Below are 21,971 nucleotides of genomic sequence, written 5' to 3'. Positions count from 1 at the left end.
AGGCCAGAGGACACCTGTGCCAGCGAGCAGAAAGAAGACTCACGTCAGCACTCTGCATGGAGAAGGGCTGAGGGAATGACTGCTCCATTCACTTACTTCTTATACATTGCATCAGATTGCTGCTCTCATCAGCAGTGTATTGGTTCTGGCCTGGAGGACCTAGCTCTAGGGGTAGCTTTATTTACAAAAACAAGTGGATTTAATCAGACAAGCCAATAATAATTAACCAATGAGTTGGACATTGAACCTTTTTCTGGTATTGATGGTAAGGGGGTTGTTCCTGAGCAATTACTCATTGTATCACCCTTGACTTCTGAGCTATCTACTAACTCCATGAACAATGAGACAGCAGAATGCTTGCAGTCACCCTACTGTCCCCTTTTACCTGCTGCTCCCTAAAAGCAGGCATGATACAGCAAATTCAGTTCCAGCCTTAGAATAGCACCATCCTCACCTGCCCCCACACCTCCGCCTTTGTAAGCAGGGGGGTGATGATTTAGTGGCAGTCACCCTCCTCAGGAATGGTCCTCTGGCTGTCTCAGATGTTGGGAGTTGGTCTCTTCTCCCAAGTGACTAGTGACAGGACAAGAGAAAACAGCCTCAATTTGTGGTAGGGGAGGTTCAGGCTGGATATTAGGTAAAATTTCTTTACTGAGAGAGTGGTGAGACACTGGAATAAGCTGCCCAGAGAAGTGGTGGAGTCACCATCCCTGGAGGTGTTCAAGGAACGTGTGGACGTGGCATTGTGGGACATGGTTTAGTGGGCATGGTGGTGTTAGCTGATGGTTGGACTTGATGATCTTACAGGTCTTTTCCAACCTTAGTGATTCTGTGATTCTGAGTTGCCTTAGAATGAAGAATCAAAGTCTCTTATGGGTTTTGTGGTCAGCCAGCTGCTGTAACATGCAGACAACACAGACACATGGGAAAGGGACAAGCAAAAGGAAGAGCTGGGAAAGTCTCCAGGCTCTGCAGGCCAGAAGAAGTTAGTAAAAGGAACCCAGATCCCAGGGACTCGGAAAGACCACTGGAGCATGTGGTCAGCTCAGCTGCCAGATGCTGCAAGTTTCCAGGCCTGGAGCACTGCTGGTGTCCTGGGCCTCCTTGCTGGGTGGCACATGAGAAAAAAGGTACTGCCTTCTTTGGCTCCTAAGGGACCAGACTTTGCTGGACTTTATGGCAGCATTCAGCAAGCTTGTTCTGTCAGGAAAGGTCTGTTGCACCAAAGTAGTGTCTTTAACAGGTCCATACGAGCTTGCCTCTGTTGGTGTGCGCTGATGAAGGCTGTGGTTTCTGAGCAATGGCTGTGGTGTCCTGCAGTGACTCTGTGACAGTGGCTTTTCTGCATCTCCCCTTTGATCTCTTTCTTGAGTCTTCCTCTCCTCCCTTCCCCAGAGCCCTTGCAGTTTCCAAAGCCCTTTTGGTCACTGCTTTGGTCTGTGGTGCAATAGCACCAAGTTAACAATTAACTGCATGTCATCAGGGATTTTATCCCAGCACCACTTGAGGGTGCGTGGGGACTTTTGTCCCAAGCATCCAGACAGGACTCACAGCCAGGCAGAGTGAGGGGAAGGAGCTGCTGTTTCTTCTCCCCTGAGCCATGTTGGCAGCCCTGGAGGAGTTCTGTGGCTCCGTCTTTTGGGTGAGTGGCTGCATCACCCCCATCGCCCGTTCTTGGGGTAGGACGCTCAGTGGAAGGGGAGAGCAGTAAATCCCAAAGCTCACAGCTTGTTCAGCCAGTGGGACCCAACTGCCCGCGGTCGGCAGAGGTTCTGGTGTTTATCCAGGGCTGCCATGGCACTGAGCGCTGTGCACTGCCTGCGTGATATCCACAAGACAACAATGCAAATGACAGTTCCCTGAGTGAGCCCTGTCCTGTTTCAGTCCCGCAGCCCAGCTGGGAACACAGGACACCCTGCACAAACCTCTCAGGGAATGATTTGGGTCCAGCAAGGGGTGGTTGCAGGAGAGGTCCTCCCAAGTTCACGCAGATAGATGGGTAGGGGGACATCACCTGGGACTTTGGCTGAGTGCTGAAATGCTCAGCCAGGAAGGTGGGTGTTGAGGAGGGGGGTGCGATGGGGTGGAGCAGGGTGGGCAGGAGCTATAGGAGTGCTGACTCTCGTGCTGTGAGCCAGGTGAGGGTCAAGCCATGGCAAGTGACTTGGCTGTCTGTCCTTGCTGCCCCCAGAATGCCTCCTACCTCGCTCGTCCAGATGCCGACCTGCCCGTGTGCTTCCAGCAGACTGTGCTGGTCTGGGTCCCCCTTGGCTTCTTCTGGATTTTGGCTCCATGGCAGCTCCTGCCCATGTGCAAATCCAGAGCCAAGAAATCATCTGTGACCAAACTCTACATCATCAAACAGGTAGAGTGGGGCTGAGGGGGCACAGAGGGCAGGCTGGAGCAGCCTGGGATGGAGGGGTGGTGAGTGGAAAGCCTCTGGGCTGATGTCAGGTGTGGGATGGAGAGATGAGAAGTGCAGGAGAGAAGGAGCGGTGGGCTAGGGCACCATCTGAGACAGAGGGGATAAAAGGGCTGGGATGCACTGGGAGGGAGGGCAGAGGTGTGTACTGGGGTCTCTCATCTTGCGGGCTGTTATCCTCCAAGCTTAAAATTATGGCAGTGCTCCTGTGGAAGTGCTGCAGCTTCCCAGAGCCCTAGAAAGCTCTCCCAGGCCAGGTTTGGGTTGGAAAGGGTGTAATGGTGTATGGGACACAGTGCTTTTATGCCCAACTGTGTTGTCTCCCAGTGGTTCCCAGTGCCCACGATGGGCTGGGTCTCCCCTCACGGCTTCTCCCCTTTCCCCACAGGTGCTGGCTACCTTGTTGATGCTGACGGCAGTGGCAGAGTTGGCCATGGCATTTGTAGAGGACACAGAGCAGGACCCCCTGCCAGCTGTCCAGTACACAAACCCCAGCTTGTACATTGCCACCTGGGTAAGGGATCAGCTGGTAAATGTGCTGTATGTCACCAAAGAGACAGGGTGTGAGACCATGGGGCCAAGCAGCAGAAAACTTCCCATAGCATAGAGATCAGCTGGAAGCCATGTCCATGAGGGAAGAAGCATAGCCTGGAGGATGGGTAGGGACTAGCCCTGAACATGTGTGGGTGGTGCACAGGGTGATAGATTGAGGGCAGGTGTCTGGTTGTACTGTGCTCCCTTCTTTTATCCTTAAAACTGGGATATATAAGCCTGTGAGTATAGCTGAGTTTTCTGGCAGAAGCCTTAGTAGCAGCAGTATGGGTTTCACAGGACTGATTGCACAGCGTGAACATCAGACAATGGCTTGCTGCTCTGATGTCTCTCAGCTTCCCTGGGGTTGTGGCTCAGTTTTGTGCGGAGAGTCAAGAAGTGCTGCAGGATACCCAGGCAGAGGAGAAAGCTGAGGACACAGGGGCTATTAGCTTGATGGAATATGTGCATGGAAGTTGCAGATATCTTGTATGAGACATGAGATATTCTACAGTCTTAACAAAGCCATAACACTCAGGAGTTACACTCAAAAGCAAAAGTAACACCCCAATTTGCTATCCTTCGTATTTTGTCATGTCATTTAGTTTCGTGTGCAGAGTTCATGTGGTGAGATTATAAGCCGAGGGGACTGCCCAGAGAGGCTGCGCTGCTGGGTCTCTGATCTGGCTTTAATTCCAGGTCTGGCAGGAATATGCAGGAGACAGGGTGTGACTCCTCACAGATGGGTGTGTCTGAGAATCTGGGGTGAGAACAGCTAAAAAGAGAAATAGTGCCCTGCTGTAATCTCAGGGTGTCTTCAGACCTTGCTTTTCCTATGAGGAGCCTGATCTTATGTCTTCCTGAAATAAACCTTTGCCCTGTGCAATTAACTCCGAAGCTTCTGTAGGGTTGGCAATGACCTCAGGCACTGGGAGCTCAGTGTCTTCAAGGCAGACAACCCCAGCAGATCACGTGTGCTGGCATCCCGGGACACATGCTCCAAAGGCACGTTTAGAGCCCAGACCTAGTCCTGCAGCCCTAGCTGAACCTCTGACTGATTTTTGCTTCCCCCAGCTCCTGGTCCTGCTGATCCATGATGCACGACGCTCCTGCTTGTGCAGAGACTCGGGGATACTTTTCTGCTTCTGGACACTGTCCCTGCTCTGTGGGATATTGCCATTCCAGTCGCTCCTCCGGAGAGCCCTGCAGGTTGGGTTTGGCAGGAAGCTCTGCGCTTCCCCATGGTCTTGTTCTGTCCCCAAAGAAGGTCCCTTCAGACTTCATCTCTTGACAAGCTCTCAGTGGTATCACAGAGGTCCCAACTGTCCTAGGGACCTTGGAGAACCAGAAGAGACCTGAGAAGGAATGTTTCTTTGAATTCATCCTGTCTCTTTGGGGAGGCATAAGCTCTCCAGTACCAGTTTTTCCTCTTATGGACTTATGGGAGGAGGTCAGGGAGGAGCCAGGAGGGGTGGCAAAGGGAAGCTGAGCCAGGATTCACAGCAAGTTTTGCACTGCCCTGTTGGGCTCAGCCATGTTCACTGTCCTGGGGATGGATCTTGTCTCTGAGTGCCAGATGGCCTTGAGACAAGCCCCAACAGTCACCCTGGGCTCTCCATTCCTGCAGGCACCAATCTCCGATGTGCCACGGTTTGTCCTTTTCTTCGTCTCCTATGGGCTCCAGCTGCTGCTCTTCCTTGTCTCAGGCTTCTCGGACGTTGCCCCAGAAACAAAGGAAATCAGGAAGAAGGTGTGAGGTCCATGCAGGAGTGGGCTCAGGGCTTGGGGTACCACTTTCTGGCTGGCATTGCGTGTGGCAGGGTGGGCTCCATGCAGAGTCTCCTCCTGGCCCCTGTGGGATGGAAGACCTGAGGGCTTCAGCAAGGAGCAGAGCAAGAGCTGGAGCCTGCAGCCTGGGGCATCTGCATATGTGTCCAAGGGGGGCTGCTCCTGGCTGCAAGATGGGGTTCCTGGGGCTGGAGCTGGCACAGTTTAAAACCTCTGGGGTTCCTTAATGGCTGGGGGTACTGAGTCAACTCTTGTCAACACCACCCCTCAGCATCAACGATCTCTTGGTACCCACTTTGCTTTGTACCCTAGAACCCAGAGGTGACAGCCTCCTTTCTGAGCTCCATCACCTTTGAATGGTACACCAGGTGAGCAGGGGTCCACGAGAGGTTGGGCTGGTGAAATGTGGGGGTGGTTTAGGGCTGGGCCAGTGCTGTTTCGGGGAGCCTGCAGCACAGGCTGCTTGGAGTTAGTTGTCAGAGGCACCACATTCGGTGCAGTCTGTGCAGCCTGAGCTCAGGGCCGGGCTGGGTGTGAAGGCTCTGCATTTACAGCCAGGACTCTCCCTTGGGTGTAATGTGGAAAACTTGCTGAGGGGAGATTTCTCTGCCCTACAGCATGGTTTTCAAGGGCTATCGCAAGCCCTTGGAGGTAGAGGATATCTGGGAATTGAAAAGTAAAGACAAGACGCAGGCTATTTACACTGTTTTGGAGAAGAACATGAAGACTGCGGTGAGGAAGGCCCAAGCAGAACTGGAGAAACGGAAACGCAAGAAAAGACGCTGGGAAGGTGACCCAGACCATGGGAACGACATGAGCAAGGCCCAGAGCCAAGACATCCTGGTGCTGGTAAATCCCTTCCTACTCTTGTCCTTGCATGGGACTGAGAGACCCAGGTCCAGCCTCGGGGAGTAGGGTCACCTCACCTCCCTGCAGCCCCCTTTGCTGGGTTTTCCTCTCTTTGGTTCTGCAGGGCCGTGGGCAAGGCCAGGGGAACCCATGACAGGGTCTTCCCTGTCCTCAGCAGATCCCCATATTTTGAGAGATGAAGAAAATCTCCATCCTTCTGCCCTACAGAAGGACAGGAACCACCCTCAAGTCTGCAGTACAAGCAGCTCCCTTATATCCGTCTTTCCCTACCTCAGATACCTCCCAGCAACGAGGTCAGAGTGAACATCATGCTATGATCACCCCTGGCCTCAGATTCTTCCTGGGGTGCCTGATTTTTGGCCTGAGAGGTTCAGGCTGGTCTGGGGTTTGCAACAATTGTCTTTGGCATGCAAGAGAGGTGTTAGTACTGGGGGTGGATGACATGAGCAGAGATCAGCAAGAGGGAACACGACAGAAGGTAAAGCTAAGGCTTCATTCAGGATACCTGATCTGGGGTCTGTGGCACTGCCCTGGAATCCTTCCAGGTGCAGGATGCCTGCACAACCAGCTCCTTTACTTCTGTGGGGGCTTCCCTCTAGGAGGAGAAGCAGCCGAAGAGGAAGAAGAAGGGAGACAAAGGGGACTCCAGCCCTCACAAGGATTTCCCCAGGGGTTGGTTGGTGAAAACCCTGTGCAAGACCTTCTGGCAGAACCTCCTGTTATCGGTGGCTTTCAAGCTGGTGCACGATGGACTTGTGTTTGTCAGCCCCCAGCTGCTGAAGTGAGTCCTTTCTCTCTGTCCCTGTCCGTGCCCTGTCCTGGCTTTGCACCCAACCCCACCACCTGCCCATGTGCACTGCATCCAACCCCACCATCTCCATAAGTGTACCTCTCCCAGCCCCACGCCCTGGGGACTTTCTGTGCCCTCACCAAAGTTGTGAGAATGTGTTGGGTTACAGTTTAATAAAGAACTGATCTGAGCTGGCTGCCAGCTCTTACAGGTGGTATCTTGCTCCCTGCTCCCTACATCTTTTGTTACGCAGTCCTGCTCCCTCCCTGGAGACAGTCCTGGCTCTTCTTTGGGGCCCTTCATGAGTCAGTCCAGCTCAGCCCAACAGGACCTGCCCAGTTTGTTTTGCAGAGCCGCACAATCTCTGTGGATGATCTGACATTAGTGATCCACTGCTGTATGTGAAATGCAGTGTCCCCGGCAGAAGAGGGACACCCAACAGAACATCGGTCCCCAGCTTGCTGAGCATAGAGAGAGCTGTCTGGGGCAGGGTTTCTGTCACTGCTCTCATGACGATGTTCTCTCTGCTTTGGTTTGGAGCATTCTGCTCGGGTCTGTCTCAGTAGGGTGGGGGTCTCATGGTGCTTCTTTACCCTTCAGGCTGCTGATCACCTTTGTGTCGGATGAGGAGTCCTTTGCCTGGCAAGGCTATCTGTACGCCGTCCTGCTCTTCCTAACGGCGCTGATCCAGTCCCTCTGCCTGCAGCAGTACTTCAGCTTGTGCTTCCAGCTTGGCATAAACGTGCGTGCCAGTCTCATCGCTGCCATCTACAAGAAGGTTGGTATAGCCCTGTCATCACCCCCGTTGGCTTCCTCCAAGCTGGGCTGGGGATACCAGCATCCATTGCCTGCCCCATCAACCTGGGGCAACTGGGGTGTATGCCATTTGCTTCCCAGGAAGACACAGGGAGAGCTTGGCTTTCGGAACACCCACCTGGTGCTGGGGACACTGTGGGTGCTAGTTCTGCCTGGGACCTGGGTGCTGCAGCTGGTGTTTGACAGCTAGCAGGGGCCGAGGGAGGTTTCTCTTCAGAGCGGTGCAACACCTAGGGCGGCTGCCACTGGGATTCCTGCACAGGGATGTTTCTTTACTCCCAGCATCCAGTGGCTCCTGGTGTGCAGGCAGTGACGACAGCACCCGTGGCCAGCCAAGAGGCACCAGGAGCAGTTTCAGCCTGGCTTGCTAATTCCCTGCTCTGTTCCATGCTGCTGGCAGCCAGGCTGCTCCCAGACTGGCTTGCGGTGACTATGCTTTCTCTCTCCAGGCACTCACCATGTCCAGTGCCACCCGCAAGGAGTCCACGGTGGGAGAGACTGTGAATCTAATGTCGGCTGATGCCCAGAGGTTCATGGACATGGCCAACTTTGTTCACCAGTTGTGGTCATCCCCCCTGCAAATTATCCTGTCCATCGTCTTCCTCTGGGGAGAACTGGGACCCTCTGTCTTGGCTGGCATTGCAGTCATGGTGCTGCTCATCCCCATAAATGGGTTCCTGGTCACCAAGGCCAAAACCATCCAGGTCAGTGGTGGGTGTAAGGTACTCCCTGGCCTCCCACTCCTGAGGCCCACTGTTGCTCCTCTCACTCGTTTTCCACACTCCCCTGCCCTTCCCTGTTATGCCACAGATCTTTCCCAGCCTAGGAAGTTCATCTGACTTGAGCTGGGGGTGATCAGCTCAGATGAGCAGGAGGCAGGTGAGACCTGTTCTACCATCACAGCTGAACTTGAACAGGGCTGGGTGGAGCCTTGAGGCCTAAAAGCGAGATATTACCAACCATAAAATAAAGCTCTAGCTTCTACCTGACAACAGGGTGCTGTTTTTCCCCAGGTTGTCCAGAGCCCCAGGGAGCCAAGGTCCAGCTTTGTGGGATGGCTTCTCTGGGCTCTGAAGCCCACCCTTCCCTTCCCTGTGGCAGCCCAGATGTATTTCCAAGGGTGAGCTGCTGTATGGTTTAGGTGACCTTTGGCTCTTCTGTTTGTAGGTGAGGAACATGAAGAACAAGGATGAACGCATGAAAATAATGAGTGAAATCCTCAATGGAATTAAGGTGAGCAGTGGAGTGGAGAACCCCTGGGCAGCTGCTGCACCCCTTTTCTTGGTGCACTGTACCTGGAAGCAGCACACCTGTATAACGCTACAGCACCAGTGTTATAGTCTAGCTTGGGGCCCCTTGTGTCTGGGGTAGACAAGCCTCAGTCTCTGCAATTCCCTTGGCTTCCTCACCTTTTGAAAGGTTGGCTGGGGAGGAGCTCTGGGTACCTGGAGCAAGACTTGGGAGCCAAGAGAGGTTTTTCTGGGGGCTTTCTGGGTGGCCATGGTGGTGAGCAGGCTGCCATGGTTGTAGAGGGTCTGGCAGTGACCTGTAAGACAAGGATGAGGGAGTGGGAATGCTGTGGGGAAGTGCTGTGAGCCATGGGGCAGGACAGGAGAGGGGAGATCTGGTGGACAAGCAGGTTTCTGAGCAAGTCAGGAGCTGGTGATGGAGATGCTGGCTACCAGTGAGCTGAATGTGGAGGTGGGCATTCCTGTGAGGCCAGCACCCACTCACCCTCGTCATCCCACAGATCCTGAAGCTTTTTGCCTGGGAGCCTTCATTTGAGAAGCGAGTCAATGAGATCCGGGCACGTGAGCTCAAGGACTTGGTGAACTTCGGTTACCTGCAGTCAATCTCTATCTTTGTGTTCACGTGTGCCCCCTTCCTGGTGAGTGCCAGTGGGTCTGGGGAGGGCTGCAGCTTCCTCAGAGCTGGGGTTGGGCTGTGTCCAAGGGGACGGGAGGAGTATAGTCCTGGGTGCTGGCAGGAGAGCCGTGGTTGGAAAGGGGTCCCATCAGAGTGGTGAGATGGGACCCAGAGGAGAAGGGAAGCAGGCGGGGAACAGGTCCCCAGCAGGAAGGCACTGCTGAGGCCTTAGGGGAGCACGAGGGGCTGGGCTGCACAGAACCACACTGATGGTGGCTTCCCCTGGTATCTGTCCTAGGTCTCCTTGGCCAGCTTTGCCGTCTACGTGCTGGTGGATGAGAACAACATCCTGGATGCACAGAAGGCCTTTACTGCCATCTCCCTTTTCAATGTGCTGCGCTTCCCCATGGCCATGCTGCCCTTGGTCCTCTCTTCCCTGGTGCAGGTCAGCGCTCATGTGGGGCAGGGGGTGCAGGAGGATCTCATGATACCTCCACCCAAACCAGCACATGGGGCTCAGGTGTGTGATGGACCTGGGTCTTGGACACGCAGGGGTCAGTGCACAGGACCTCGCTGGCAGTGGGGTTGAACAGGACTCACATACGTGACACAGGCTTGGGGCTCAGAGATTGGGGCTGGTGTTTGGGTGGGGGCTGTGTGTATGGGGTGCTCTGCTTACGGGGCTCCTGCCAGCCCACCCAGCTGTGCCCCATGCCCACATGCCATGGCAGACCAATGTATCGACTGCGAGGCTGGAGCGCTACCTGGGCGGGGAAGATCTGGACACCTCAGCTATCCACCACAACCCCATTGCAGGTAGGTGAACCTCCAGGTCAGAGCCTGTGGGTCACAGGCTGGCCCAACCGTGGGCTTTCCCAGCCCTGAGGGACGGCTCTCTGCTGACAGGCAGCGCTGTGCGTTTCTCGGAGGCCACCTTTGCCTGGGAGCAGGACGGCAACGCTGTGATAAGAGAGTGAGTGCTCTGCACCATGTTTGGGGCAGATGGGTGGGGAGAGGGAGTCTTTCTATGTTGGTAGTTGGGGATGGCAGTTGCCTCTCACAGTGCTGCTAGATGTGAGTGCCCCAGAGACACTGCTCCGTGCTGGTCCCATGCAGGAGCCAGCGGGTGACCTGTCAGTGCTGCTTCCTCAGCCCTCATGTCTTTGCAGTGTCACGCTGGACATAGCGCCTGGGAGCCTGGTGGCCGTGGTGGGGGCTGTGGGCTCAGGCAAATCTTCACTGGTGTCAGCCATGCTTGGGGAGATGGAGAATATCAAGGGACACATCAACATCCAGGTGAGAGGAGCTGGCTGGCGCAGGGGGCTGTGGGGTGTGAGCTCAGCAGGGAGGCAGCAGGGCAGAACTGGTCCCAGAGTAGTGGATCAGGGCAAGGACGAGCTGTAGGAGGTGGCAGTGCTCAGGTGGATGCTCTGATGAAGTAGTTGTTCTTGTGTCTCTCTTTCCAGGGCTCGCTGGCCTATGTGCCCCAGCAGGCCTGGATTCAGAATGCCACACTGAAAGACAACATCCTTTTTGGGTCAGAATTGAATGAAGCCAGGTATCAGCAGGTCATCAAGGCCTGCGCCCTCCTTCCAGACCTGGAACTGCTGCCTGCGGGTGACCAGACAGAGATCGGAGAGAAGGTATCAGGGCTGGGCACTATGGGTTTCCCATAGCACAACCATTCTGCACCTGCACCAGAGGACAGAGCCGTTGCCCTGTGCCAGCCCAGGGCTCACAGAGGTCCCTTCCCTTCCAGGGCATTAACCTCAGTGGGGGCCAGAAGCAGCGGGTCAGCTTGGCCCGGGCAGTGTACAGCAACGCAGACATCTACATCCTGGACGACCCCCTCTCTGCCGTGGATGCTCACGTTGGCAAGTACCTCTTCGAGCATGTGCTGGGGCCAAAAGGGCTGCTGCAAAAGAAGGTGAGCACCTGTGCCCTCCTCCCCACCACCCGGCCAGGCAGGAGTGACACTGGCACAGTGTTGACCGTTGAGGAAAGGCTGAAGTTGCTTGCTTGGGACAGAGAGGGGTACTGTGGCTTTTACGTGGGGCTGCAGCGGGCAGGAGAGTCTTCATGGGTCCCCAGAGGGGTGCTCCGGGTCCCCATAGAGAGGCAGTGATAAGCAAAGAGGTCCCCAAGCAGGGGATGGAGAGCCTGCAGGCCCATGGCTGGGGGTGAGGGGTGCTCTGATGTTCACTACCCTGCAACCACTTTGTTGCAGACACGGATCTTGGTGACGCACAGTATCAGTTTCCTGCCCCAGGTCGATAACATCGTGGTGCTGGTGGCAGGAGCAGTGTCTGAGCATGGCTCCTACAGCACCCTGCTTGCAAACAGGGGGGCCTTTGCCCAGTTCCTGAACTTGTACAGCAGCCAGGAGGAGGATGCTTCAGAGAAAAATCCTACAGGTACTGAGAACACAATGGGGCTGCGGCAGTTAGAGGGGCTGTGCATGTGTTTTGGGGTTATGAGAACCCCAAGACCTGGTCAGTCTGACCTGCCTCTATCCATCCCAGGCCCCAGTGGTGGCTGCTGTGAATCCTTCCCAGCTTCTGGCAATCAGCAGCACAAGGACTTTCTGCCTAAGATTTGCATGCAGGCATTGTGTTGAACAGCCAGCAAAGGACCTGTCTAATTTTTTTTACTCCCTTTTTAGTTTATTTATGTTTATGGGCCCCATAATGTTATGTGGCAACAAGCTCCATACCTTAGTGATGCTGGGGTGAGAAAGATCCTTGGTTTATTCTAAACATGCTAGTGGATAACACTTAATCTTTATCATGTCCACCAGTGCTATGGGGAGGAGTGGTGTCAGGTGAGGTGGATGCTCACCCTGCCTGGGCTCAGCCCAGTTGTCCAGCTGGAGCCTGGCTATTCCCAGTCCATCCCCACAGGACCCATCTCCACCTGCTCAGAGGGGTGCTCCCAAACTGGAGTGACATGGTCTACCAGATCTTGGACCTCTTAAACTAGGGCAAATCTGTGCATGTGGACCCACCAGTGGTGCTGGGATAAGTTCCTGTCACAAGTGGCGTTCCCCAGGGCTCAGTATTGGGGCCAGTTCTGTTCAGTATCTTTATCAATGATCTGGACAAGGGGATGGAGTGCACTCTCAGTAAGTTTGCAGATGACACCAAGTTGGGTGGGAGTGTTGATCTGGTTGTGGGTAGAAATGCTCTACAGAGGGATCTGGACAGGCTGGATCGATGGGCCGAGGCCAATTGTATGAGGTTCAACAAAGCCAAGTGCTGGGTGCTGCACTTGGGTCACAACCCCATGCAACACTACAGGCTTGGGGAAGAGTGGCTGGAAAGCTGCCTGGTGGAAAAGGACCTGGGGGTATTGGTAGACAGATGGCTGAATATGAGCCGACACAGTGCCCAGGTGGCCAAGAAGGCCAACAGCATCCTGACTTCTGCTGACCGCACTATTTCTGTTAGGACCAGGGAAGTGATCATCCCCCTGTACTCACTGGTGAGGCCACACCTTGAATACTGTGTTCAGTTTTGGGCCCCTCACTACAAGAAGGACACTGAGGTGCTTAAGTGTGTCCAAAGAAGGGCAACAAAACTGATGAAGGGTTTAGAGTACAAGTCTTATGAGGAGCAGCTGAGGGAACTGGGGCTGTTTAGTTTAGAGAAGAGGAGGCTGAGGGGAGACCTTATCGCTCTCTACAACTACCTGAAAGGAGGTTGTAGCGAGGTGGGTGTTGGTCTCTTCTCCCAAGTAGCAAGCGATAGGACGAAAGGAAATGGCCTCAAGTTGTGCCAGGGGAGGCTTAGATTGGATATTAGGAAAAATTTCGTCACCGAAAGGGTTGTCAAGCACTGGAACAGGCTGCCCAGGGAGGTGGTGGAGTCACCATCCCTGGAGGTGTTTAAAAGACGTGTGGATGTGGTGCTTAGAGACATGGTTTAGTGGTGGACTTAGCAGTGCTAGGTTAATGGTTGGACTTGATGATCTTAAAGGCCTTTTCCAACCTAAATGATTCTATGATTCTAAGTCAGCAGCAGGGACTGCCTCCATGCAGGCCTTTAGCCCTGCATCCCCTATCAGTTCGCTCTCCAGTACAATGGATTTCTTCCTCCTCCTGCTGTACTGGGCTCGCAGCAGGGTTGGAAAAGACTTTGATGTGCTGTAGTAGGACACAGCCTGGGCCTGGGGTGTGGGGTGGAGCTGAGTGCAGCAGAGGTGTGATGTATGGGATCTGCTCTATTCTCAGTGCCTGACCCTATCTTCCCTCATTCCTCTGCTTGTAGCTGTTGCTTTAGCTGGGGATGAAGAGCAGGGTGATGAAGATGTTGAGCCTTGTGTGGAGGAGGGCCCTGATGATGTGGTGACCTCGAGCCTGAAGCGAGAGGCCAGCATCCATCAGAGAGAGTTCAGCCGCAGGTGGGAAATCAACCTGAGCTCTCAGCGCTCTCTCCTGCCCCGCTCCCTCCAAGACAGGGGTCTCAGGGCTTCCCAGGGGGTTTCCTGCTGGGAGCCTCCCTACCTGCTCCTGCCACCAGCTGGGCTGGGTCAGGAGCATCTGATCTTACCTTTACTCACATTAGTGTGTCACAGCCTTATTCTGTGGTCTTCCCTGAAATTCCTATTGCTGGCTGGTTCTGCTTTTGGGGATGAGGCCTATGATTTCATGGCTGCAAATGCCTAGGGCTTCCACATGGCTCATTCAAAGCTGCCCCAGAGAGCTCCAGCACTGGCATCCCAGTGCAGCATGGGGATGGACCCCCAGGAGAGTAGGACCCATCCAGGACCCTGTGACTAATGGTGCCCATCACCTCCCTGCAGCCTTAGTAAAAGCAGCACGAAGTCCTGGAAGAAGGCCCAGGAGGAGCCCCCCAAGAAGCTGAAGGGCCAGCAACTGATTGAGAAAGAAGCTGTGGAAACCGGCAAGGTGAGGAGGATGGATGGAGGAAGCACTGTGCTGCCCTGGCTCAGTGCTGTAAGACCCTGACTGTGGCTCAGAGAAGCCGGTGCTGGCTCTCTGTGGCCCCATTGCAGCCAAGAGACACTGAAGGAGACAGAGCTGCCTGGGACTGGTGGGCAAGGTGGTGGAAGGGAGCACTGTGGGCAGCAAGGTGGGTGGAGGCGAGTCCCAAGGCTGTGCTGGGTGTCATTGGCCATGGTTTGCTGGGCAGCAGTGATGGGCTAAATTGGTCCACAGGTGAAGTTCTCCATGTACCTGCGGTACTTGCGTGCTGTTGGCTTGTGGTATTCTTTCTGGATTGCCATGGGCTACGTTGGACAGTACATCGCCTTCGTGGGGACCAACCTGTGGCTCAGCGTCTGGACTGGCGATGCGCAGCGCTACCTCAACCAGACCTATCCCGTGGAGCAGCGAGACCTGCGGATTGGTGTCTTTGGGGCGCTGGGGGTGTCACAAGGTGAGTGTGGGTGCACAGGGGATCCCGCTTGCCTCAGCTGTGTGGTCCGGCAGGGATATGGCTTGCAAGGCTTGCAGCCAGCAGTGCAGCAAGGAGCAGCACTGTGTCCATCTGCCTGCTGCTGCCTTCCCTCCTGCTCCTGGCTGAACAGGGGCCAGATATCAGTCTGAAGACAGCATAAATTACCCCAAGAAGTATGTGTTGCCCCCTTAGGTTGAAGATCACTGTCATTAATCAGTTTGGAGATAGTGCTAGGGCCTAAGACTTTCCAAAAGGGTTAGCGTTCTTCCCCTGTGGTAGGATGCCGTTACTGGGGCCTCCCAAGAAGGTGGCATGCAGGACTATCACAGTGGCTCACTGCAGAGCTGCTGGCTTGGAGCTGCTTGATGTGTCCCTTGAGCCAAAGAGTGCCTGGGGCCAGTGTCCCACATGAGCTGGTGATGACCACCCTGTGCTCTCTTTGCAGCTCTTTTCCTGCTCTTTGCAACTATCCTGTCTGCTCATGGTGCCATGCGAGCCTCCCGGATTATGCATCAGCAACTGCTCAGCAACATCCTGCGTGTGCCCATGAGCTTTTTTGACACGACCCCAACTGGACGCATTGTGAATAGGTTTGCCAAGGTAAGAGAACAGCACCAAAATGGAGAAGGTGTTTGTTCCAGCAGGTCTGGAGAGTGTTGGGTGGTAGCATAACCCTGTTGCTGTTCAGCGCTGCACAGATGAGCCCTGATCAGGGCCTGGAAGGGACCAGAAGGGCATGGTAGATGCGAGGCTGACTGTGAGGCAAACCACACCCTGGGCTATACTAGGAGGAGAGTGGCCAGCAGATCGCAGAAAGTTGTTATCTCCTCTGCTCAGTGCTAGCGAGGCCACAGCTGGGTACTGTGTCCTGTTTTGGGACCACCTGGTAAAGAGGGATATGTAGAAATTAAAGGGGGTCCAGAGCAGATTACCAAGAGAGGCAGTAGCCTAGAGCTTATGTCCCGTAATGAGTTGCCCTTCTGCTTATGGACTTTCAGCAAAATACACACTTTGCTTTGTAAATGAGACTCATAAAACAAAGAGAAAATGAGAAAGAAGGGAGAATACAGATAGGTAGTTCCAAGTGTGCAGCAACTCCACTTTTTCCTTTGGTGACATCTCTTGATTTTGGGGAATAAAAATCTCTTTTGAGATCAAGCCTATGGGCCTGCTGGGTTTACTCTGAGATGAGGGAGTTTACTCTGAGATGAGGGAGTATGTGGTGCCCAGCTAGGAGAGGGATGATGACCAGCTGGAGGCCTGGGTGCATCTGCATGGACCTGGGGTCAGCCCTGTCCCTCTTTCTGCCTCAACTCCTGCTCCTGCATCCTGGGTCCAGAAGAAAGATGCAGTTCCCAAAGCTGGTCTGTGCAGCAGGGGAATTTTATAGAAAGCTTCTCTGTTAAATCAGCTGTTTCCAAGCTAAGAGCTATGGCCCTAACACCAATTCAGTGTCATCCAATATTTTTGCAAGTGTCTGGCACTGTGTCACCACATGAGTGTGTAGGAACCCTGTATGTGTGTAGCCTTTGGGCTTCTCCCTCCCTCTGCGGTCACTGACTGCTTCTCCCCACTTCTTCGTATGCTCCAGGACATCTTCACGATAGATGAGACCATTCCCATGTCCTTCCGTAGCTGGCTTTCCTGTTTCATGGCCATCATTAGCACATTGCTCATGATCTCCCTGGCCACTCCATTCTTCACTCTCGTTATCATTCCCTTGAGCATCTTCTACTATTTTGTGCTGGTGAGTAACCAGGGCTTGAGAGAAGCTTCTGCCCTGCTTAGAGCAATATCTTTGTTGCTGTTGGGCTTTGTGTTGGTAACCAAGCTGTGTCCCTCATTTTAGCGCTTCTATGTCTCCACATCACGCCAGCTACGGCGTCTGGACTCTGTAACTAGGTCTCCCATCTATTCCCACTTTGGAGAGACAGTGTCAGGCCTTTCCGTGATCCGGGCCTACGGACACCAAGGACGGTTCCTGCAGCAAAATGAGAGCACCATGGACATCAATCAGAAAAGTGTTTACTCCTGGATAGTCTCAAATAGGTGAGTTTTACTCCTTATGCCACAGCACAGCCTGCAGCACCTCTGCCCAGGGTCTTCTGGGTCCTGAGGGAGGTCCCTGAGGAACTGCAATCCTCCCTCTTGATCTCAGGACTGAGGGTCTGTGTAGGAATTGGGGGATCTTGGGATAGGGACACCACCTGTGGGAAGGAGACATTGTAGGGTGATTTTGAAAGCCGGAGTGTGGCCTCCTTACGAAGTGTCCAGAGCCTGGGCAGGGTGAGCTGCGCTGTCAAGGGCTGAGATGCTCTTGGTGGGTTCTGGGAAGAGGCTGATGCTCCAGGCCAGATGGGAGTGCGATGGGGGCACTGCCTGGTGTCGATGTGTTACTGGTAGATGCTTTGGGTGTGCGAGAGTTGTACAGTTGGGGCTCCTCTGATATGTGGCATTACCAGCACAGGAGGTTACATGTCAGACTCAGGGACTGACAGATAAAATGAACCTGCTTGCAGAACTGGCTACAAATCACATGCTATGTAGGTGCAGGTACCATATGTGCGGTGCTGGGCTCAGGGCTGGGTGCGCAGGGATGCTGGTGAGGTGCTGGTCTCACTGGTGGGCCCTGTGTCGGGCACAGGCAGACACCTCTCCCACCATCCCTCAGCCATCTTCTCCCGATGCAGGTGGCTGGCCATCCGTCTGGAGTTTGTTGGGAGCCTGGTGGTCTTCTTCTCTGCGCTTCTAGCTGTGATATCAAAGGGCACTTTGGAGGGCGGCATCGTGGGTCTTTCTGTCTCCTCTGCCCTCAATGTGAGTCAATAAAAGCTTTTTCTCATTCCAGGGCAGAGCTGTTTCTGGGAGCTCTGGGCTGGCTGCAGGATGCTGCCCTGCCTCCAGCTCCGGTACATGGAGAGGGGATTAGCTGAGGTGTCCCATCACCTGGGGGGCTGGTATGGAGCCAGGGGAGCACACATGCCAGAATAAGGGGGATGTTTGCTGCTGTGGGGAGGAGCATGGTCCCACTGTGGATCTGAGATGCTGCAGCAAAGCTTTTGAAGGGCTGGGGAGGCTGCAGAGAGGTGGGTGCTGGTCTCTTCTCCCAAGTGACTAGTGACAGGACTAGAGGAAATGGCCTGAAGTTGCGCCAGGGGAGATTCAGACTGGATATTAGGAAAAAGTTCTTTACTGGGAGAGTGGTAACACAGTGGAATAGACTGCCCAGGGAGGTAGTGGAGTCACCCTCCCTGGAGGTATTCAAGGAGCGTGTGGATGTGGCTTTGTGGGACATGGCTTGATGGGCATGGTGCTGTGTGGTGTGGGTGTGGTGGTTGGGTTTTTTTTGGTTTTTTTTTTTCTAATGGTTGGACTTTATGATCTTACAGGTCTTTTCCAACCTTAGTGATTCTGTGATTCTGTGGGAGAGGGGGCTGTGGCTGGGGAGCGGAGAGTTAGGGGCCAGGCCAAGGATGCTCATGCCTAGGCTGAGTCCCTGAGCTGAGGTGGGAGGTAGTTGTTCCTGGGTCCCAGTGAGCTCTGCATCCTCTGGCTCTGTCACGCAGGTGACCCAGACACTGAACTGGCTGGTGCGGACATCTTCGGAGCTGGAGACAAACATTGTGGCTGTGGAGCGGGTACACGAGTACACGAAGGTGAAGAACGAGGTGAGGAGACCAGGGTCCATGAAACACCTGCTGCACAGCTTGGTGCTAGCCAGCATCGTAGGGTGCAACCCCCTAATGCTCCTGTGTTCCCAGGCTCCGTGGGTGACAGAAAAGCGTCCACCCCGTGGCTGGCCCAGCAAAGGCGAGATCCAGTTTGTTGACTACAAAGTTCGTTACCGACCTGAACTGGAGCTGGTTCTTCAGGGGATCACCTGCAATATTGGGAGCACTGAGAAGGTGTGGATCTCTGTGTCTGCCCTCGCTACACCCTTTCCATAGTGACACAGTGTTAAAGTTGTTTCTGTCCTCTTAGTTTCGGTCTGTGGGCTGGGGAGGGATGGTGATGGGACGTGGCTCCTGGGGACTCGAGCTGTGGGTCAGGGACCAAAGGAGACAGTCTGGGAGATGGTGATTGCAGATGCAGGGCAGGAAGGCTCACCAGACCAAGCGGAGAGCATTTGCCCTGTTTCTTCAACCCTGTTAGCTGGTCTGAATAGCTCCTTCCACAGGTTGGGGTTGTGGGCCGGACCGGGGCTGGAAAATCCTCCCTCACCAACTGCCTCTTCCGGGTGCTGGAGGCCGCTGGAGGGACGATCATCATCGATGAGGTGGATATAGCAACGATCGGCCTCCATGACCTGCGCCAGAACCTCACTATCATCCCCCAGGTGAGCTGACCCCACCTTCCTGCGTCCCACTGGTGCTTGGCCTCCCCAGGCTCTGTTCCCTGGGTGAAGTACCCTTAGCGCATCCCTGGGTGCTGTGGAGAGTCCAAGGGCCTGTGAGCATGCCGTTGCCACTTCCCCTGCCCAGCCACAGGCAGCAGGGTGGGCAGGATGTGGCCAAACTCAGGGGCCTGGAGCCATCACCCCTGCTGAATGGCTGTGGCGTGGCTGAACATGGTGCTGTCCCTGGCAGGACCCCGTGCTCTTTACTGGCACCCTGCGGATGAACCTGGACCCCTTTGACCAGTACACAGACGAGGAGGTCTGGAAGGCCCTTGAGCTGGCCCACCTGAAGACATATGTGCAAGACCTTCCCGAGGGTCTGCTGCATCTTGTGAGCGAGGGAGGGGAGAACCTGAGGTGAGCGGAGGAGTGGAGGCACGCCCAGCTCCCCTCCCTTCCCCTGGTCCCAGGGAACAGCCGGGAACAGCAGCCTCCAGCAGAGCGGCTGTCCAGGGAGAAGGGCACATAAGCTTCTGGGAGTGAAGGTGGGAGAAGACAGTTCAGGAATCAGGACTGTCAGGGAGACAGCATGAGCCAACCCTTCCAAGGTGGCCCAGAGAGCAAGATGCTGAGGGACGTGGTGCTCAGGGCAGGTGGTGATCAGCTGGGGCAAGGCCGGGGAGGGCTGGGCAGGCACGGTGCTGGGGTCAGGGCACTGTGTGGCAGTGGGCTTGCTGAACCCCTGACAGTGTCTGCCTAGTAACTCATGTTCCCCACCTCATCCCAGTGTTGGGCAGAGGCAGCTGGTGTGCCTGGCCCGGGCCCTTCTCCGCAAAGCCAAGATCCTCATCCTGGATGAAGCAACAGCAGCTGTAGATCTGGAAACTGATCATTTAATCCAGACAACGATCCGGAGCGAGTTTGCTGACTGCACTGTCCTTACCATCGCTCACCGCCTCCACACCATCATGGACAGCAACAGGTACTGTGGGGCAAGGGGAATGGGGATCTGGACTCCTAGGGTGCTGTGAGAGGTGGCCAGCAGCAGAAGCAAGGATGCAGCCAGAGGGGCAGGGGTGGATGCAGGCACTGGCTTGGGACAGCAATCTACAGAGGTTCTAGGAGAGTAGAATAGAGGGATGGGAAGGATGGCCATGTAGTAGTTATGCCTTTGTGGGGAGAAACATTTTTGGGGATCCCTCTTTACAGCAACAGGCCATAGAGGAGTTGTTGACGCCTCATGTGTGTCACCCACCAGCACAGGGAGGAGAGCTGTGCCCTCACCTCTGTGCTGAGAGGTGAACCACATAACATGGCTGTAGGAGGAGTGGGGGTCGGTGGGGCTGTCATGCTGGCACCAGCAGTGTTTTTGGCTCAGATCCTTGGAGCTCAGGCCTTCTCGTTCCCTGCTGCCAGGGTGATGGTGCTGCAGGCCGGGAGGATTGTGGAATACGACAGCCCCGAGGAGCTGCTCAAGAAGCAGAGCATCTTCTCCGCCATGGCAAAGGATGCCGGCATCACAAATATAGAAACCACCATGCTGTAGGTGGGGCGGAGCAGTGTGCGGGTGTGTGCATGGGCAGCTCCCTCCCCCTGGCACTCACGAAGCAGGAACCAGTGTCTCCCTGCAGCCAGGCTGCCCGGGAATTTGTCTCTGCAGCTGGGAAACAAATAGGAGACAGTGGCTTCTCTGGCTGGCAGGGACAGAGGATCCAGACTTGAGTGAGCTGTTAACCTTGTGACCACACCCTGCCTGCTGTGCACACAAGGGTCTGGAGCTGCATAATTTATTCCAGTATAGAGGGGAAAAATTACCCACAAGGCAGGGAGACCATGGCCCCCTTTGGGGTCTTAGTTTTTATACTTCACCATGCCAGGGAACTTAGCTGAGAGATGCTTTAGCACTATGGAATGAAATTTACAGTTTAACCTACAACTGAATGTTATAATTTATTTACTTTTGTAACAGTTTCTGGTCTTCCAACTAAAAGTTTGACATGCTAAATAAGCCTCTGTTTACCTTTGAACTTGGCCAGTGTTTGGGGGAAGCTCAAAACACAGGTTATGCAGTCACACGTGGGTGGGGAGTCCAAATAGAGTGGCACAGCTGTATCCAGGGATGAACAGTACTCTCTGGCAGTGGAGGTGGAAAAGCCAGGGCCTGCCTGCCTTCCCTATAGCTAGAGCTCCCTTTGATTGTAGCTCAAATAAATGAGACAGTCGCTGGGGCTATCGTAACCACTAGTGGGGCAGATTTTGGGCTGTGGCTCAACTACAAACCTGACTGTGGTGGAGACAAGCTGGAGCATGCTACACTGACATGCACACACGCAAAATATGGTGGTTACTGTTGACAAACTCGTGACCCTTCTTTGGTTTTGAGCATGAAAGCCAGGAGCTGCAGCACTGACATCGGCTGCTGCCACGCAGGGAGCCTGTGCCCATGGCAGGCTGCCTACCCACTTACAGGAGGGCAAACTCCTTCACCCCGGCTGGTGGCAGGAGGGACACAAGCCACCCGCAGACCCAGGTGAGTCATGTAACACACAGTGGGGGGAGAGAGCAGTACAATCACTTCATCCTAATGAAGAACTTTCCTGTGAGGGTTTCCTAGTGCTTGAGCTGCAGCTGGCACAAACGCCAAGGCAGAGGCATGCTGGACCCCACCGAAAGGTAAATGTTCTTCCTGGCATGAAGCCTGTGGGCTTTGCCCCCCAGCTCAGCACTGGCCAGGCACTCCTCCCAGCTCTCCCAAACTTGCACAGGCACCTCCTATACACAAGGGCAAATCTTTATTTACAGAGCAGCAGTACAGGGGACACAAACATTGCCCCAAAGAGAAGGGAGCTTCCCTCCTTCAAGGCATGGCAGCAGTGGGTAAGACACACCACCCCGGCAAAGGGCACCATATCCCTCCCAGGGAAGCCCTTGCCCTCCCAGAACTTCAGCACAGTCTCCAGTGCCCTGCAGAAAAGCGCAGGTGAGGCAGTCCTCGTCAGAGCCCCCCCAAAAAGTCAGGCTGGAGGACAGCATAGGCTTTTGTCTTCTGCCCTGCCCCAGCACAGAGCAGCCACGTGGGCATGTCAGCACAAGGGTGGGATCTTGGGCGCTGGAGACGCTGCACTGACAAGGGAG

General features: G+C 54.7%; 1 protein-coding gene across 3 annotated transcripts; it reads left to right on the top strand.

Moving 5' to 3' along the window:
* The first annotated feature begins 1,600 nt into the window (after nucleotides 1-1,600).
* ABCC2 (ATP binding cassette subfamily C member 2) lies at nucleotides 1,601-20,382 on the top strand. 3 transcript variants are annotated; one of them, XM_009812133.2, is made up of 32 exons: nucleotides 1,601-1,642; nucleotides 2,192-2,365; nucleotides 2,811-2,936; nucleotides 4,028-4,162; nucleotides 4,581-4,703; nucleotides 5,054-5,109; nucleotides 5,359-5,590; nucleotides 6,211-6,392; nucleotides 7,002-7,179; nucleotides 7,667-7,921; nucleotides 8,385-8,450; nucleotides 8,968-9,105; nucleotides 9,382-9,528; nucleotides 9,815-9,899; nucleotides 9,990-10,056; nucleotides 10,253-10,379; nucleotides 10,550-10,726; nucleotides 10,843-11,010; nucleotides 11,311-11,497; nucleotides 13,361-13,560; nucleotides 13,927-13,989; nucleotides 14,260-14,479; nucleotides 14,946-15,100; nucleotides 16,092-16,247; nucleotides 16,350-16,549; nucleotides 17,191-17,317; nucleotides 18,067-18,168; nucleotides 18,262-18,405; nucleotides 18,678-18,836; nucleotides 19,087-19,253; nucleotides 19,624-19,818; nucleotides 20,253-20,382. In XM_009812133.2, exons 1-32 carry the CDS (start codon nucleotides 1,601-1,603, stop codon nucleotides 20,380-20,382), a joined length of 4,683 nt encoding a protein of 1,560 aa, XP_009810435.2. The 3 variants fall into 3 exon arrangements, with proteins under 3 accessions (XP_009810435.2, XP_059677387.1, XP_059677386.1); XM_059821404.1 differs by having other exon boundaries at nucleotides 13,349-13,481; nucleotides 13,884-13,989; XM_059821403.1 differs by having other exon boundaries at nucleotides 11,311-11,545; nucleotides 13,388-13,481; nucleotides 13,890-13,989.
* The last annotated feature ends 1,589 nt before the right edge of the window (nucleotides 20,383-21,971 follow it).

This window comes from Gavia stellata, chromosome 9, assembly GCF_030936135.1.
Source record: "Gavia stellata isolate bGavSte3 chromosome 9, bGavSte3.hap2, whole genome shotgun sequence".
NCBI lineage: Eukaryota > Metazoa > Chordata > Aves > Gaviiformes > Gaviidae > Gavia > Gavia stellata.
The sequence above is the reverse complement of the archived record's forward strand: the minus strand, read 5'-3'. Positions and strand labels throughout refer to the sequence as shown.